The 14,596-nt window shown below is 37.7% G+C and overlaps 1 protein-coding gene across 8 annotated transcripts in view; it reads left to right on the top strand.

Annotated features, from left to right (window-relative positions):
- The window catches only part of YAP1 (Yes associated protein 1), an 89,950-nt gene that overhangs the window by 63,927 nt on the left and 11,427 nt on the right, over positions 1-14,596 (top strand). For 2 of the 8 annotated variants that reach the window (XM_030454950.1, XM_030454912.1), the window contains 2 exons: positions 2,543-2,724; positions 4,210-4,257. In XM_030454950.1, the coding sequence (XP_030310810.1) occupies positions 2,543-2,724; positions 4,210-4,257 (230 nt within the window). Of the gene's footprint in view, positions 1-2,542; positions 2,737-4,209; positions 4,258-14,596 lie in introns of all 8 variants that reach the window. The other 6 variants (XM_030454941.1, XM_030454902.1, XM_030454959.1 and 3 more) reach the window with 3 other exon arrangements.

Here is a 14,596-nt window from a genome sequence, read left to right as displayed (position 1 = left end):
AATTGACCTTCAATCCTATTTAATAACAGGGTTTGAATCCTGGAGCTTCTGAAGGGTAGCACAGCCTTCTGCTTGAGTTGCAGAATTAGCTAACAGCAGGGGAAGGCTGTTCTTTTCTGTTGTCCCCTACTAACCTCTTCCTTGTTGGCTTTTAAGGTGAAAGAGAGTAAGATACAAAAAGGCATGATCCTAGTTCCAGACTTGATAGGATTCTGGGTAAAAAGAAAAAAAGGAAGAGATATGTATTTCCTTCTCCAGTAGTGCTATGTCCAGCTTGTCTTGAGCTGCCAGGTGGGCTGCTTTTCTTTTTTTACATTTCTCTCTTTAGCTTCCACTACTTTGGTAAATCTAGGTAGTCTAAATGCTGTCAAGTCTTTCAGCAGAGATTGTCCAGTGGAGGTCCTGGAGCTTGTAATTACACCCTTGCAGGACAGCTGTTGGTATTGTTGAAACTTGTGATTAACAGTTTCTGGTATTTTGGGGTGTATGAACCTTCTGTGTCTGTTCAGCAGAGGAATAAGCTGTCCTGTTTCTGCCTGTTGCTGGCTTGGGGGCCACAGCTCACATTGCAAAGCTGGTTTATTGGCTCATCCTGACCACCTTCTTCCTGAAGATAAGTTTTGATGGTGAGGTGGTGCTGGATGTCTTGTAAGATAACTACTTGATTTTAAGCTTTAATCCACAGTGATGTCATCTTCCCACTACTTTTCCCGTCAGGGACAGGATGGGACTTGCAGGTTGGAGTTGAACCTCCAGTCCTTTCTGTTCTCTCAGTTGTTTCTACTTGGGATTGGGATTCAGTTTCTATTCCTACTTCACCTGTTCACTTCCCTTTGCAGGAAGTTATCTTATTTGTGATTATATGTATGGAGCTCTCTCATGAGTAACTACATAACAAATTATTTCAAATTACTCCAAGCTGTTTGACACAATTTTATTTAGACATGACTTATGAAAATGTGACTCCCCTGACCATTAGATAGTGGACTCCATGCTGGACCTACAGAATATTTGAAAGGGTAGACTAGAAAGTTGAGTCTGACTTTTTTGTTTTCTTGTCTTACTCCAGTGAGCAGATGACTTTTTTTAATTATTATTTTTTTTAATTATTATTTTTTATTTTATTTTATATATGTTACCTCAACAGAAAGATGAGCTGTGGCAAGGGGAAAAGGAAGCAAGGCTGTGAAGCAATAGCCATTTTTACTGCTGTTATGAGATACATGTATTTAGGCTTTCTTGGAGAAGAAGGAAAGCACTACTGTACTTTATGATCAACATACAAAAGACAGCAGGGACTGAAGAGCTTTTCAAAGAAAAGATGATACAGATTCTTTATGAGATAATTCTTTCTTATGATAGTAGTGTTAGTGTTCCAGGCATCCTCTATGTATGATGAAAATTGATGTATTAATTCAAATTGATACAATGGATGGTTGTCTTTGTACCACATCAGCTTCCCATCCTAAAAGAAGCTCACTCCCTTTTTGCTCTTAGTTCCCACAAACTATAATCCTCATTCCCAGGAAAAAAAAATAGCCCTACCACTCTCCCAACATTGCTTTGGCAAATGCATTCTCCAGCATATTTTGAATATTAACAGATTCAGTCTGTTGCAGGCAGCAAGGTAGAGAGCTGATTTAAAAACTGAAAGACCATACAGATAGTGTCTTTGCAATACATTCAGCCTTTCCCAGCCCTCTCTAGAGTGCCTCTGTTGACTTTAACCATGCTGATCTAATGTCAGGGAAAAGTCAGGTTTGTCAAAGTAAATGCATATCCATCGTGCATTATTTTATAAAATGAAATTGTCTTAGGTCTTGCTTTTATGGGGAAGGTGAAGATGAGTTCTCATTGTGCGTTAAGGCATACAAGTTGACACTTTTCCTCCATATCCCAGAAAACATGCATCACATACTTCTGTGGGGTAAAATAAAACAAAGCACTAAAATGTTTCCTATGTTGATGGCACTATTTTTTTCTGCATTATCTGCCATGACTGTACCAGCCCTAATTTTGCATTCTGAGAAGCCTGAAATGGGAGTCTGGAGCACTCAAAACTTGATGTGACAAGGATGTGAATGATTGCTGCATGACTATGGAGAATAATAGTAACCTTTAATGAAATGTGGTTTGATATAAGTGAGATTATGTTTTGTCATTCTGTGTGGTGTCAAGTTCAATGATTCCAAGATTTCACATGAATAAGAAAAATAGTTTTGTATTATTTGTGTCTTAAATTTTTAAACTTGAAATATTTTACTCCCACTTCTGAATTTTTCAGCAACACGTTTAGCTGTTTTCAGAAGCTTTTAGAACTTGTATATGCTATTAAACAGGAGTCAATTGTTGCATTGATTTCACAGGACTAACACATGAATGTAGATTTCACACTGAATATCAAGTGTAGCTGTATGGTTTTTTACTGTCGTGTCTTGTAATTTTATGAAGTGTTTTAATATGTGTCTTCTAAGGATAATACTTCCCTTGCATGTATTTGTCTGAATTTCCTTTATAAATTTTTATTGTTTTGGTTCCATAGCCATGAATCAGCGAATCAGCCAAAGTGCTCCAGTGAAGCAGCCACCACCTCTGGCTCCTCAGAGTCCCCAGGGTGGTGTGATGGGTGGGAGTAGCTCCAATCAGCAGCAGCAGATGAGACTTCAGCAGCTACAGATGGAGAAAGAAAGACTGAGACTGAAGCATCAAGAACTGCTTCGGCAGGTGAGGCCACAGGTTAGACACCTACTTCCACTATTTCTTTTGTATGTTTTGGTTTGCTCTGTTTTGGCTAAGTTGTTGTTTCAGTGAGTCTTAAAGACTGTACAGAAATCTTTGAGATCTAAAAAGGTCTGAATTCTGTTACTGATAGCTTATTAGTGGAAGCATCTGACTTATCAGAATGCAGGATTTTGATTTCCTTCCCTCAGAAGCCTCCAAGAACAGGCTTCTTTACTATTAGGATGATGTCATGCATCATTGATCATGACTGGATATTGCACTTGAGAATATATTTCATGTTGAGTTTTGAGTCATGCAAAAAGACAAGAAGTTGGTTCTCACAGCTGCTTTAGCTCTCCCTTTTAAAAGGAGGAAAGTCCTTCACTTTTAGAACTGTCACAGTCTGCAGGATCTCCAAGTATTTAAAAATTATGTAAGATTCACTGAAGAGACACCGTATTGCTAATGTCTTACTTGTTAAACTATGGAGTGGAGCAGGGAACAACTGAATCATGTGTGCTGCGTTTTGAACCTGTGGTTCTCTTATGCTGAAGAATTTCAAACTTTGTAATTAGGCTGCAAGCTCTTCCACTCGGTATTTTTCTACTCTATGAATATAGCTGTAGCAAATGCTAACAGTCTAGGGACTGGACATTGGAATCTCTGGACTTGGAATTTGGGCTTGACTTTCTTTTGACTTCTGCTTTGATATTTTTTTTCCATCTTGAATGGTTTAAGAGTTACTACCATCTGTGCTAGATACTTAAGATATTACTTGGGTTTTTGGCACTACCAGAGAAAGCACTAATTATTTCTTTGAGGAAAGCCTTCTAAAATCTTACCCTGTTCCCTTTTCACTTTGGGTGATGGGCCTTGTATCAGGAGAGGATAATGCCTTAATGTCTTCAAAGACAGCTTTTCTCTTTCTTCATCACCTGCAGTAGTCTGTCCTGGAATCTGACACTCCTTTGTTATCCCTTGTAGTCAAGACCTGTTTTGTAGGAATCTTCAGCATCTCTTGGTGTAAGATGGGTTATCTTTATAGCCATTACTTTTTATAGTACTTTAGGTAAGAATTCATTGCAAAGGTGGCATCAGGACTTTCTCTCCGCTTAAGCACCTGGGCTTCTGCTGTTCTTGCTTTGCTATTAATTTACCATCATTTTACCCTGTGCTAGCATGCTTCTAGGTAGGCATTCTAATTGTCTTCTTGCCTCAGTTTTCATTGAGAACCTGACTAACTTTGGCCCAGGTGACAGCCAGTTCCCTCCTCCCTGGTCATTAAGCTTATCTGTCAAATATGCATCCTTGGTAAATCTGAGTTTTGTTTCATTGTGTCGTGGTTTTTCATAGTTTCTTAACTTCCTTATCCTGTCTCATCTGGCCTGTCTTGGAAGCCTGGTACTACAAGATGGTGTTTATAAGACAGCCTGCATAGGCAAACCATGCAGCTAAAGTAATTTTTATCCATCTTATTTTTACTCTTAGGCATTGCGGAATATCAATCCCAGCACAGCAAATTCTCCAAAACATCAGGTAGGCTCTTAACTGATGTTTTAGCATAAGTGAAAACCTTACATTAGGCTAGCAGAGGAACTTTTTGCTACATAAAGGCATTCTGAAAAATAAAACCAAACCAAACCAACAACAAAAAAACCCAAACCAACCCTGACCGTATACATTTTTGACCACTTCTCTAGTCACTACCCTAATGTTGTTTTTAAGAGTGCTGCATTACCACAACTTAGTATCAATGTTTAAAAGCAAATGAGGAATTCATTGCACATTTTTCTGCACTGAAAACAGCCACCTTGTTAAGGATTCTTGAGAATACTGCTGTTCCAGTCCTGATGCCATTATATCTAAGGTAGCAGTTTGTGACTTTCAAGTACTGTTCATATGAATGTTCTTATCAGTTTGTTCAAACAGGTCTGAGCTTAGAGAAGGGTATCTGTAATCAGTTAATAAAAAGTCACTTGAAATTTTTATGATTTTTAAACATGTACAGAGTAACAAAGTTATTTAATAGATAAGAATGAAAAATAATTGCAGTCGGGATTTAATATGTGATTATTCCATTGTGACATGTGAAAGGCTCCTGCACAGATACATTTTCCGTATAGGAAACAGTTCTGAAAAGTCTCCCAAGTTGAGACTGAAAGAAAATTGGTCAAAATATGAGAGACATAGCATAGGCTTTTAAGAAGCTGAGTTTGGAATGGGTCTCTGAAAGGGTGTATTTATGGATATATTCAGAGAGCTTCTTGCTTGCTGTTACTAACAGTATTAACCTGCTAGTTCTTACGACAATATTTAGGTTGGCTCCTATTGTGCTATGTTTTTCTAAGAAAAACGTTCTACACACTATGCAAGAAAAAACAGAAAAGGAAGAATCCTGTGTTTGGAAGCTGTGAGTACTCATGTAGTACTGCATTCTGAAGAGTACCACAAAATTTGTACGTTACCAGTTCTCCTGAGGTCATATTCAAAACAGAAACCTCAGACCTTAGAAACAGTACTCACACCCTGAAAAAATACCTTCTTGTTTGGCAATATCAGTGCAACTTAAATCTGGAAAATTCTTAATTGAGATATAGTAATTTGATTCAGTTACAAAGCATTAACCACTTAACTATCTCAATAATCAATCTTAGAGCCTATTATGAAGAAGTAGAAAGAAATTATTTAAGAATTGCTGGTATACAAGGGAATAAACAGAAGCATACTCGTCCTCACCATTTGGAAACACTTTATTTTCTTCCACAATTAGGTCATTCAGAAGGGATGTTTTTCTTATTGAATGCCAGAAGTGAAGTCTGTGTTTCTTGTATGCCTGAAGCCCTGTCATACAATTGTTTGCTCTTCCACAGTAACTTCTTCCTGTTGCCCACTCAGAAATACCCAGCACATGGAGAATTTTGTGTAAGCTTCCTACTTAGATCAGATTTTTGGAACTTCTTGAAATTTTGTCTTAAAACACTAAAAAGCTGCAAAACCTCAAAGACACCTTGCTGATAATTCATTACATATACAGATAGCAGTCACTTTCCTTGGGATGGGAACTGATAAAAGGATTTCAAAATCAGGATTTCAAGTACATTTAACTGGCTTTTTCATGCCAGTCTCACTTATGTACTCACCTGTTTGGGATCAGTTTTATTAGTCTGCACTTGCTAATGAGTCAAACTGTGTTTAAATTACCATTTTCATCATTTAAAGTAGGCAATCGTGTCAACCTAAAAGTTCTGTAATGGCAAATTGTTCCTGTTATATCATCTAAATGTATTTTTGTGTGTCTTCATGTGTCTTTACAATAATGTAGGGAGCAGCCACATGTGGAAGAAGGTGCTTATATAATAGGTTCTAGAAAGTACTCTCTTAAGTGCTTCTTGAGAGTTTGTACTATAGAGGCAAATGTTGTTTGTGTTCTCCAATGATGTTATTGTTGAAATCCCAGTGGTACATTCTATCTAATGACAGTCATCCTCATAAAACCTCATCTGTGAAAAGTCTTTAGAAAGAACAAACATTTCATAGGTCGACTGTTTCTTTATGACAGATTTTCTGTCCTTTGTGAGTAAAATTAATGAGGTTTAGAGAGATTATCTGCTTTTATGATGACAAAGCTGTGCATGGGAGAAGAATCATAGCTTCTCTTGTGAAATTTTAGATGTTCTATGAAGGAATACTGAAAATTGTCATATATTCAGTGCTCTTAGTTCTGGGAAGACGATTTTTGATGAGGGATTGTCATGGTCCTCTGTTAAGAAGTTATATGACACCAGCATTCTTGACACTTGTCTCTAATTAAATATCTTTTATATTTGGATAAAAGAAGCCTTGATAAGTTTTCCTTTACTTTTTTTAGTTGGATCTCTCAGCTTTCTTATTCACACAGTCAAATGGATTGGTAGGGACTGGTGGAGGTCATCTAGTCCAACATCCTGCATTCAGCCAAACATCCTCTTCCTTCTTGACATCTTTTGTCCACATAACTTGAATACAGTGCCATGGTAGTATTAATATCTTTGGTCAGGGTTTTTTTGGTACTGGGTGGACATCATGTTCTTGATAGTTTTTATCCCTCTGCCATGATCCTGCAGTATCCTGTAGTGACAGTAACATTCAGAGTGTTGTGTACGGAGGCCTCAGCACTTAAATGCCTCCTGAAAAGATTTAGCAATTGTTGTTCTTTTGTAGCAAGTACTGTAAAGGACTCTTGTTGTTTGAATGAAGATGTATTATATTATAGTTCCAAAAATGTGCAGGAATTTGGAGCAAAAGTTTTAAGTTCCGTATTTATTGTGTATAAACAAGAGCTGTTCATGCATCCCAGCAATTTGAAAATACCAAGCATCTGTCCAGTTACATAATGCTCATTCTCATTAATTATATATAAATACCTTAAAGATGTTTTTCTCAAGGAGCTGAGAGACTTGGTTTTCTCTCTATGCCCAGTAGCTCTCCTTCCATTTTTGTGTAGTTAACATCTGGTTGTTAACAGTAGCTGAAGTAGATGTCAGTCAGCTTTTGTGTACATCATAACATTGGCTACGTGTTAGGTAACAGGTTTCTGGACTTCTAGTCAAATGGAAAGAGAGGCAAGTAATATTGAAGTACTGATGACATAATTCTTGGATGTTGTGCAGACTACTTTCCTGTGCTAAGACTGGAAGATTTATTACTTGTTTGCTGCTTATACTGGGTATTTGCTCATAAGATCAGCATACCGTGCAGCTGTATACATGGAAGGTTCCTCTGCATATGCTGCTTATTCTGTACCTGCAGCTTGTATCCTGCTCATGTTCTCAGTCCTGTTTCCCCAAACTTATTTCTTACCAACTTTTGAGTGATATTCTGGACTCTCCCTTACTCAGTGAAGAATCTGCAAAGAAACATGGGCAGTCTGTCACTGTTTGTGGAATCACTTGGGTTTGTTTCATGGTTTTTCCATATTTGCTCTCTTTCTGTAAAATATAATCACAGGGTTGGAAATGTTATTTTAGTTTCCTATGATTCCTTTTTTAAAAAGTTCGTTTCAGCTGGTGTTTCACACCTTTCATCCACTTAGTCAAGATGACTTCAAGTGTTCCAGAGAAGCATTAGCTTCCTAGGACACTATTACTGGTTCTCAGTAAGATTTTTTTCAGTCAGTTTGCATTTATACCAATGCAGAGCTGTGTTACTGACAGATTTGTGATGTTTTCTAGAAAGTAAGGAAGATGTTGTTAAAAAGCAGTACAATCTTGAATTCTGTGCATATCTTCCATTATGTTAATTAATCTGAAAGTTTTACTGAGAACTTGGGGTTGTTGGTTTTTTTCCTCCCCTGTAATGTCTTTAACAGGATATACTTGTGTTCAGATCTTAGTGGAAATTCACTAGTTTTTTAGTGAATACCAAAGTGTTGTCTGCTGAATCTCTTTTCCTGTTCCTACATGTGCTGAAGCTGAGCTAGATTAACAAGATCAGTGACTTGTTTTGCTTGCACCAAGGGTATTCGTGTTGGGGGATGTTGATTTTGGTTGTTTTCAACAAAGATAAGGTAGTGAAACCATCTGTTTGGTCCTTGAACATGGATTTTTTACCAGTGAGGATATAACTACTGGTGTACAGAAGCACTTTTGAAAATTACACTTACAAGATGCAGAAAGGAAAATAAAATGTCCTTTATAGCAAATTTGTGTTCCTTGCTTTTAATTTGCCTTATTGTTTGAGATTTGATAGAGAAAATGGTGATATGTCTTAGTCAAAGATGAGGTGACATTGTATGAAAAGTTCGGAGGAGGGGGAGCTAACACACAGGGAAGAGCCTTTCCAACAAAGTTGTTTCCCATTTAAAAAAATTGCTTCTGACTGAGCCTTTTTAATTACACATAATACCTAAAACTTCTCATTTTATTTGAAGTAAATATCATCACTCCTTTTGTTGTGCTTTACTCACTTCATAGCTCTCACAAATAGTACTAAGTTTTGCTTTGTCTCTGATGGTTTTAAGTTTTCTGTTAGATGTTTCTTTTGCTCAACGAACAGAAGTTGTTACTTATTTCTTACTCTTCAAAGTGAATTAAAAATGTCACAGGAAAACTGTCAGGCAGATAAGGGAGCTGAGCAGCATGTACAATATGAAAAGTAACTTGAAGATTCCAAGTACACAAACATAATTTTATATGCATTTATATCAGTTTTCATTGAACTGTTGATCCTTTAATGCAGGAGTACTTCACTTTGATAGGTAACAAACTGTTGTTACTCACTGGATTACCTTTAAAAAATGTTTGTAATTAATGAACTGACTTCTTTAGTCTGTGGAAGTAAATTCAGCATATAATATCAAACCTTAGGCTATTTTCTTGATTAAAATAGGCATCTGTTTCTAGGAAAGTACTTGTATTTTAGGTTGCTAAACATTAGATCAGATCACCTGTCAAGTACCTCTCATTTACTCCACATCAGTTTTAACTCTGTTAGAGTTAACTGAGACTTACAGGTAAGGTAGGACACCTTTGCATTGCCATGACCTTAGAAAACAGTTCAGGAGAAGACTTTAACAGCTGTCTGGAACCATCCTAAGATGGGACTGAAGGCTGCAGCTGGGGAGTTTTGTAGTATTTTTAAAGCAAAATATTTGCTTCTTAATAAAATGACTTCTGGCTCTAGAGGTCTGGTAGATATGCTCTGGCAAACTGAACTGCAGCATTTTAAGACATTAAACTCAATGTCTAATACTACTTCAGCTACTAGGTGATGAAAAAACATTGTGGCATGGCTACACTATAAAAGAGATCAGACATCTGATCTATCAGGAAAACCTTTCAGCTAGGTTGGTTTTCTGACTTGTCTTAGTATATGACCATACAAATGCTATTTCCTATTGAAAGGAGGAGTAAGAATATGAAGTCTTAGGCCACCTCTAACTACCAGTAAAAAGTCACTTTTGAATTGCCTCTGGGTTGTGACTCTCATTGATAAATTGATCAAGAAGCACATCTTCCTCAGCTCTGAATAACAAACTCTTCTTCGGAACACTGTTAAATAAGCAGAAAGTTTTGCAAAGTATTGGGAATTTCAGGTTGGAGTTGTCCTGTAGAAGTCATGGAGATGTTCCTTGACCTATTTAAGTCTTTGACATTTTTTGTGAGCAGTACACGAGGTACAGCTTTAGAAGATACCTAAAGAAAATGCAAACATGATTGGACATCAGTGGGCAAGTGTTATTGAAAAGGGACTCCTGTGTGACTTGAGTTTGGGTGGAAGGGTATGTGGGCTGTCAGTCAAAATACACAAAATGCAAAATTCAGCAACTTCTACTCCAAAAGTACCATTGCTGTTGTTCATCTATCTTGGGAACTAAGTGCATTAAGTGCTCTTTGGTACTGGAATAATCAATACTTCATTTCTTTTTGAAAAACATAGATCATACTGAAATTTTGTTTTAGTTTATGTGACAAGAGCTTTAGAATTTGAGTTTCACACTTGATTTAAGTGAGAGATGCTAAGCATCAGTAGCTAGAAGTTACAGAAAAGGAAAGATACTTAGATTACATGACTAAAAGGAAAATTGAGAAGCTCTGACTCACGGAATCACAGAATATCAGGGTTTGGGGGGAACCTCTGGAGGTCATCTAGTCCAGCCCCCATGCCAGACCAGATGGACCTAGAGAGGGTTGCACAGGATAGCACCCAGTTCTTAATGTCTCCAAAGATGGGAGACTCTACCACCTCTCTGGGCAGCCTCTTCCAGTGCTCTGCTTCTCTCAAGTAAAGTTCTTCCTCATGTTTAGTTGGAACTTCATATGTTCAAGTTCATGCCTCTTGCCCTTTCACTGAGCACAACTGAAAATAAACTAACCCTATCCTCCTGACACCCATCCTTTAAATATTTATAAGCAGCATTTAAGATTTACAGATTAACAAAGTAATTTTATTACTTGTGTATGTAGACCTTTATGGATAAATATCTTGTCTAGAAGCCTATAAATATGCATTCATTGCCTTTGTGTTTTTGTGCCCCTAATTGCTTCAGGACACCTTTTTTGTCTGTAATATAGCAGTTGTAGCTTACTACACTGGATTTCCTGGAGTCACTGGTGCTGCTTGCAGTTGCAACACTTGATCACAGAATTACTGCTAAAGCAATTGGTTAGCAGAAGATAGGAGTCGTGTTGATCTGAGTACAAGATGCCCGTGAGTAACAGCTTTTGCTAGAGGCAAACAGAAATGGGTAGAGATGGGCCATTGGGCCATCCAGTTCTGCTGAACTCCTGCTGACACGTCCCATCCCGTTCCATCCCATTCCATCCCACCTCACTGGTGCTCAGAGACACCCACTGAGCAGAGCCAGGGGCAGATAGACAGAGAGAAGAAAATGCAGCAGTGGCATAGCAAAGGACTGCAAAAACCAGACAAGAAGCCAGACTTTATTTACAAATGTCTGTTCCAATGTATGCTGCCTTATCTGTGCTTGCAATGCTCTGCATAGCATTTTGTTCCTTGCCAAGTGTATACAATACAACTAATTATCACTCTATCAGTATCACCCCTTAAATTAATTTTGCTGGTTTTCATGGTTGCAACACTGAATGATGTATGTTTGCCCCTTACTCTTCAGTAATTGTGTAACTCTTCATTGCTGAATGTATTTTCATCTGTGTGTGTGCTTTCCCTATGTCTTTTGTACATACGCTGTAACTTTGTGGTCGTCAAACAAGAATTAAATACTTAAGCTGAAGGAATAACTGGTGCTGTAATACTCTAATGCTTCTCTTCCATCCCAGTGATGCCTGTGGATCCTTTCCTAGTTGAGCAATGTTTGGGGGCAGAAATGTTCAGTTGGCCCTTCTAAAGTAAATTTACAGAAAACAACAATTAGAAGGGTATATTTGATAATTCTATATTATATATAATTATATATTCTATAGTATTTTTGATACAGTAAGAGTATGATACATGAATTGCACAAGAAAGTCTTTTACCTTTCTGCAGAAGTGTAATGAAGATAAAAATGCTCTGAAATGAGTAATTTTATAAAGTTGACATGGATATGGTGTGAATGACTTGAAACCTGATATAAAACTTAAATCTGTATGCAATTATGAAACAAAAATTGGTAAGGCCAGCCAGATAAGTTGCACAAAGCTGACCTTATTTTTGAAATTATTTTGCTTAAGGAGTTGACAGATCATTTTGGTCTTTATTTAATAACCAAATTTCTACTTTTGTGTTAACTATAGGAATGCTAAGCTTTTCTTTCACAGAGATACTTAAAATACTTATTGAAAAAAATAAATGAGACCAAGATACAGAAATGTAAGCCAGGATTTTATAGTGGCTTTTATTTTTGCCTACAAATTTAAATACTTCTAATAAAAAATTATTTTAAAGCATAAACTGAAAGCTTAGAGGTCACATTGCTCTTTTTGAAGCTGAGACAGGCTTGTGTACTCCCATACATTTTTTTTAAGTACAGGGAACATAACTTTAAATGGAAGATTAGTTTTATAAGGAAGAAATAAAGAGACTATTCTTCAGGCTGCAGAATTTTAGTTTCCATTATATGCACCATTTAGGAAAATTAGTCTTAATATAATCTTTAGGTCTTGTAGAAAACCGTTTGTCTTACAGAATGATTAAAAATTGCTTTGTATATGTTTCCAAATAGCTCGTCTTTTTTGGTAATTCCCTTCTCTTTCAGACTCCCAGATTGACATGAGTTTATTACTTGAATGAGTAATGGAATAACAATCTCTCTAGGGGGAAGTGCTGTAGTTGCTCCTCCTGAATAAGTAGCAGCAATGTTACTCAAAGTTAAAAATAGTTGTAGTTTTGCATTTTTAGAAAGTTGTTGTTGAAACAAGAATAAAAGTAGTACTAATATTAAAAATACTTATTTTACTACACTGTATTTGCCAAAGAATAGGCAAAATATATCCCTCTCTCCTGGTTTAATACTTTCAGTAAAATGTGTTTTTTCTTTTTTAGTTGGCTAGTATCTGAGCCAACATTTACTTTTACTGCCCTTTTAAAGTTGATACATTAACAAAATTTCAATCTCTCCTACTCTCAAGGATTTAGAAAATACAAAGGTAACTCCCATTTTTTCCAAATTGTTTAGTCCTTGTGTGGACTTATTTTCTTAAGGTACAGTAGAGAAATTTCTGGGCTTTTTTTTTTTCCTGGTGTCAGTAGCTCTTGAAAATGGGAGCTGTATGGATTTCTTCTCTCTCTCTCTCTCTCTCTCTCTCTCTCTCTCTCTCTCATGTGCTTTTTGCTTTGTCATCACTCCTTGGGGCTCTAGCATGTGATGAACCTGCTTCCACAGCCTACTGGCACTTTTGGCCTCTTGTCTACATCCTCATTAGGGACTGCATCCCAAAGAAATAAAAATGCAATGCACAAATCAAAGCAAGAAGGAAGGGAGAAAGGACCGAATAGCACAGAATCATCAAGGTTGGAAAAGACTTCTGTCAACCCCAGAAAAAACCCCACCATGCCCACTAGAGCATGGCCTGAAGCATGAAATCCCCATGTTTTTTGAACACCTCCAGGCATGGTGACTCCACCACCTCCCTTGTCAGCCTCTTTGAGTGCCTGACTACTCTTACCATAAAGAAATTCTTCCTAATATTGAGTCTTAAAACTACCCTGGCACAACTTGAGACCATTTCCTCTCTTCCTATTGTTACTTCACAGAAGAGGCCAACACCCACCTTTGTGCAGCCTCCTTTCAGGTGTTTGTAGAGTGCTAATAAGGTCTACCCTCAGTTTCCTCTTTCCGAAACTGAACAATCCCAGTTACTCAGCCACTCCCACAGGACGTGTTCTCCAGACCCGTCACTGGTTTCATTGCCCTTCTTTAGCCACACGTCAGCACCTCAAGGTCTTTCTTGTAGCGAGGGGCCCAGAACTGCACCCAGTACTCGAGGTGCAGTCTCAGATTCTGAGTACAGGGACACGATCACTTACCTTCTCCTGTTGACCTCACAATTCCTGATACAGTCCAGGATGTTCTTGGCCTTCTTGGCTCATTCAGCTGGGTGCTGACCAACGCACCCGGGTCTTTTCTGCCATGTGGTTTTGCAGCCACTCTGCCTCAAGCCTGGAGTTTTGCTTGGGGTTGTTGTGATGCAAATTCAGGGGCTGATGCTTTGCCTTGTTGAACCTCATACAGTTGGCTTTGGCCCATTGATCCAGCCCATGAGAGGAAAAAGCATTTTTGCCAGAGTCAGGCAGTTGTAGCTACATAACAGCAGAGAACCCACTGATTGACAGCTCTGCTATCAGAGTGGAGAAGGAAGGTGTGCTGTATTCCAGGTGTGAACCCAAGGCTTGAGAGAGTTTAGAAGTAGGGGTGCAAAATGGTAGACTTGGCAGTGCTAGGTTAACAGTTGGACTTGATAATCCTAAAGGTCTTCTAAAGGTCTTTTTCAGTTAAGAGCTCTATGATTCTGTAAATCGGTTTGAGCTTTTCTGGTTTGTTTGTTTGTTTGGTTTGAATTTTTCTTCTTTTTGATTGCACAAATAAAGGGAGTTACATCATGTGAAGGCAGTTTCTTAGAGAAGGGGAGGTGGCATTTGGAAGAATTCTGGTCTGTAGAGGAAGGGCATAAAGATGTGATGTGAGCAAGCAGTTCTTTAGCCATTTCTGGGATGACTGCTCTAAGATCTACTTTCTTCTGACAACCATTTGTGAAGAATTCCAAGAAATAAAACTTCCTCATTTTTTTTTAATTGATCGAGCCCACCTTTGTATCTACTTTCTTAAATCAAGGCTGATGTGACTGATAGAAGTTTGTAAACTTAGCTGAGAAGTAAGACCTCATTATATAGTCTTTGTAGTTGGTTTTCTTACAGAAGCAAATGAAAATCATGAATA

Source organism: Calypte anna, chromosome 1 (genome assembly GCF_003957555.1).
Source record: "Calypte anna isolate BGI_N300 chromosome 1, bCalAnn1_v1.p, whole genome shotgun sequence".
NCBI lineage: Eukaryota > Metazoa > Chordata > Aves > Apodiformes > Trochilidae > Calypte > Calypte anna.
Note: the sequence above shows the minus strand (reverse complement) of the source record. Positions and strands in the feature narration are given on the sequence as shown.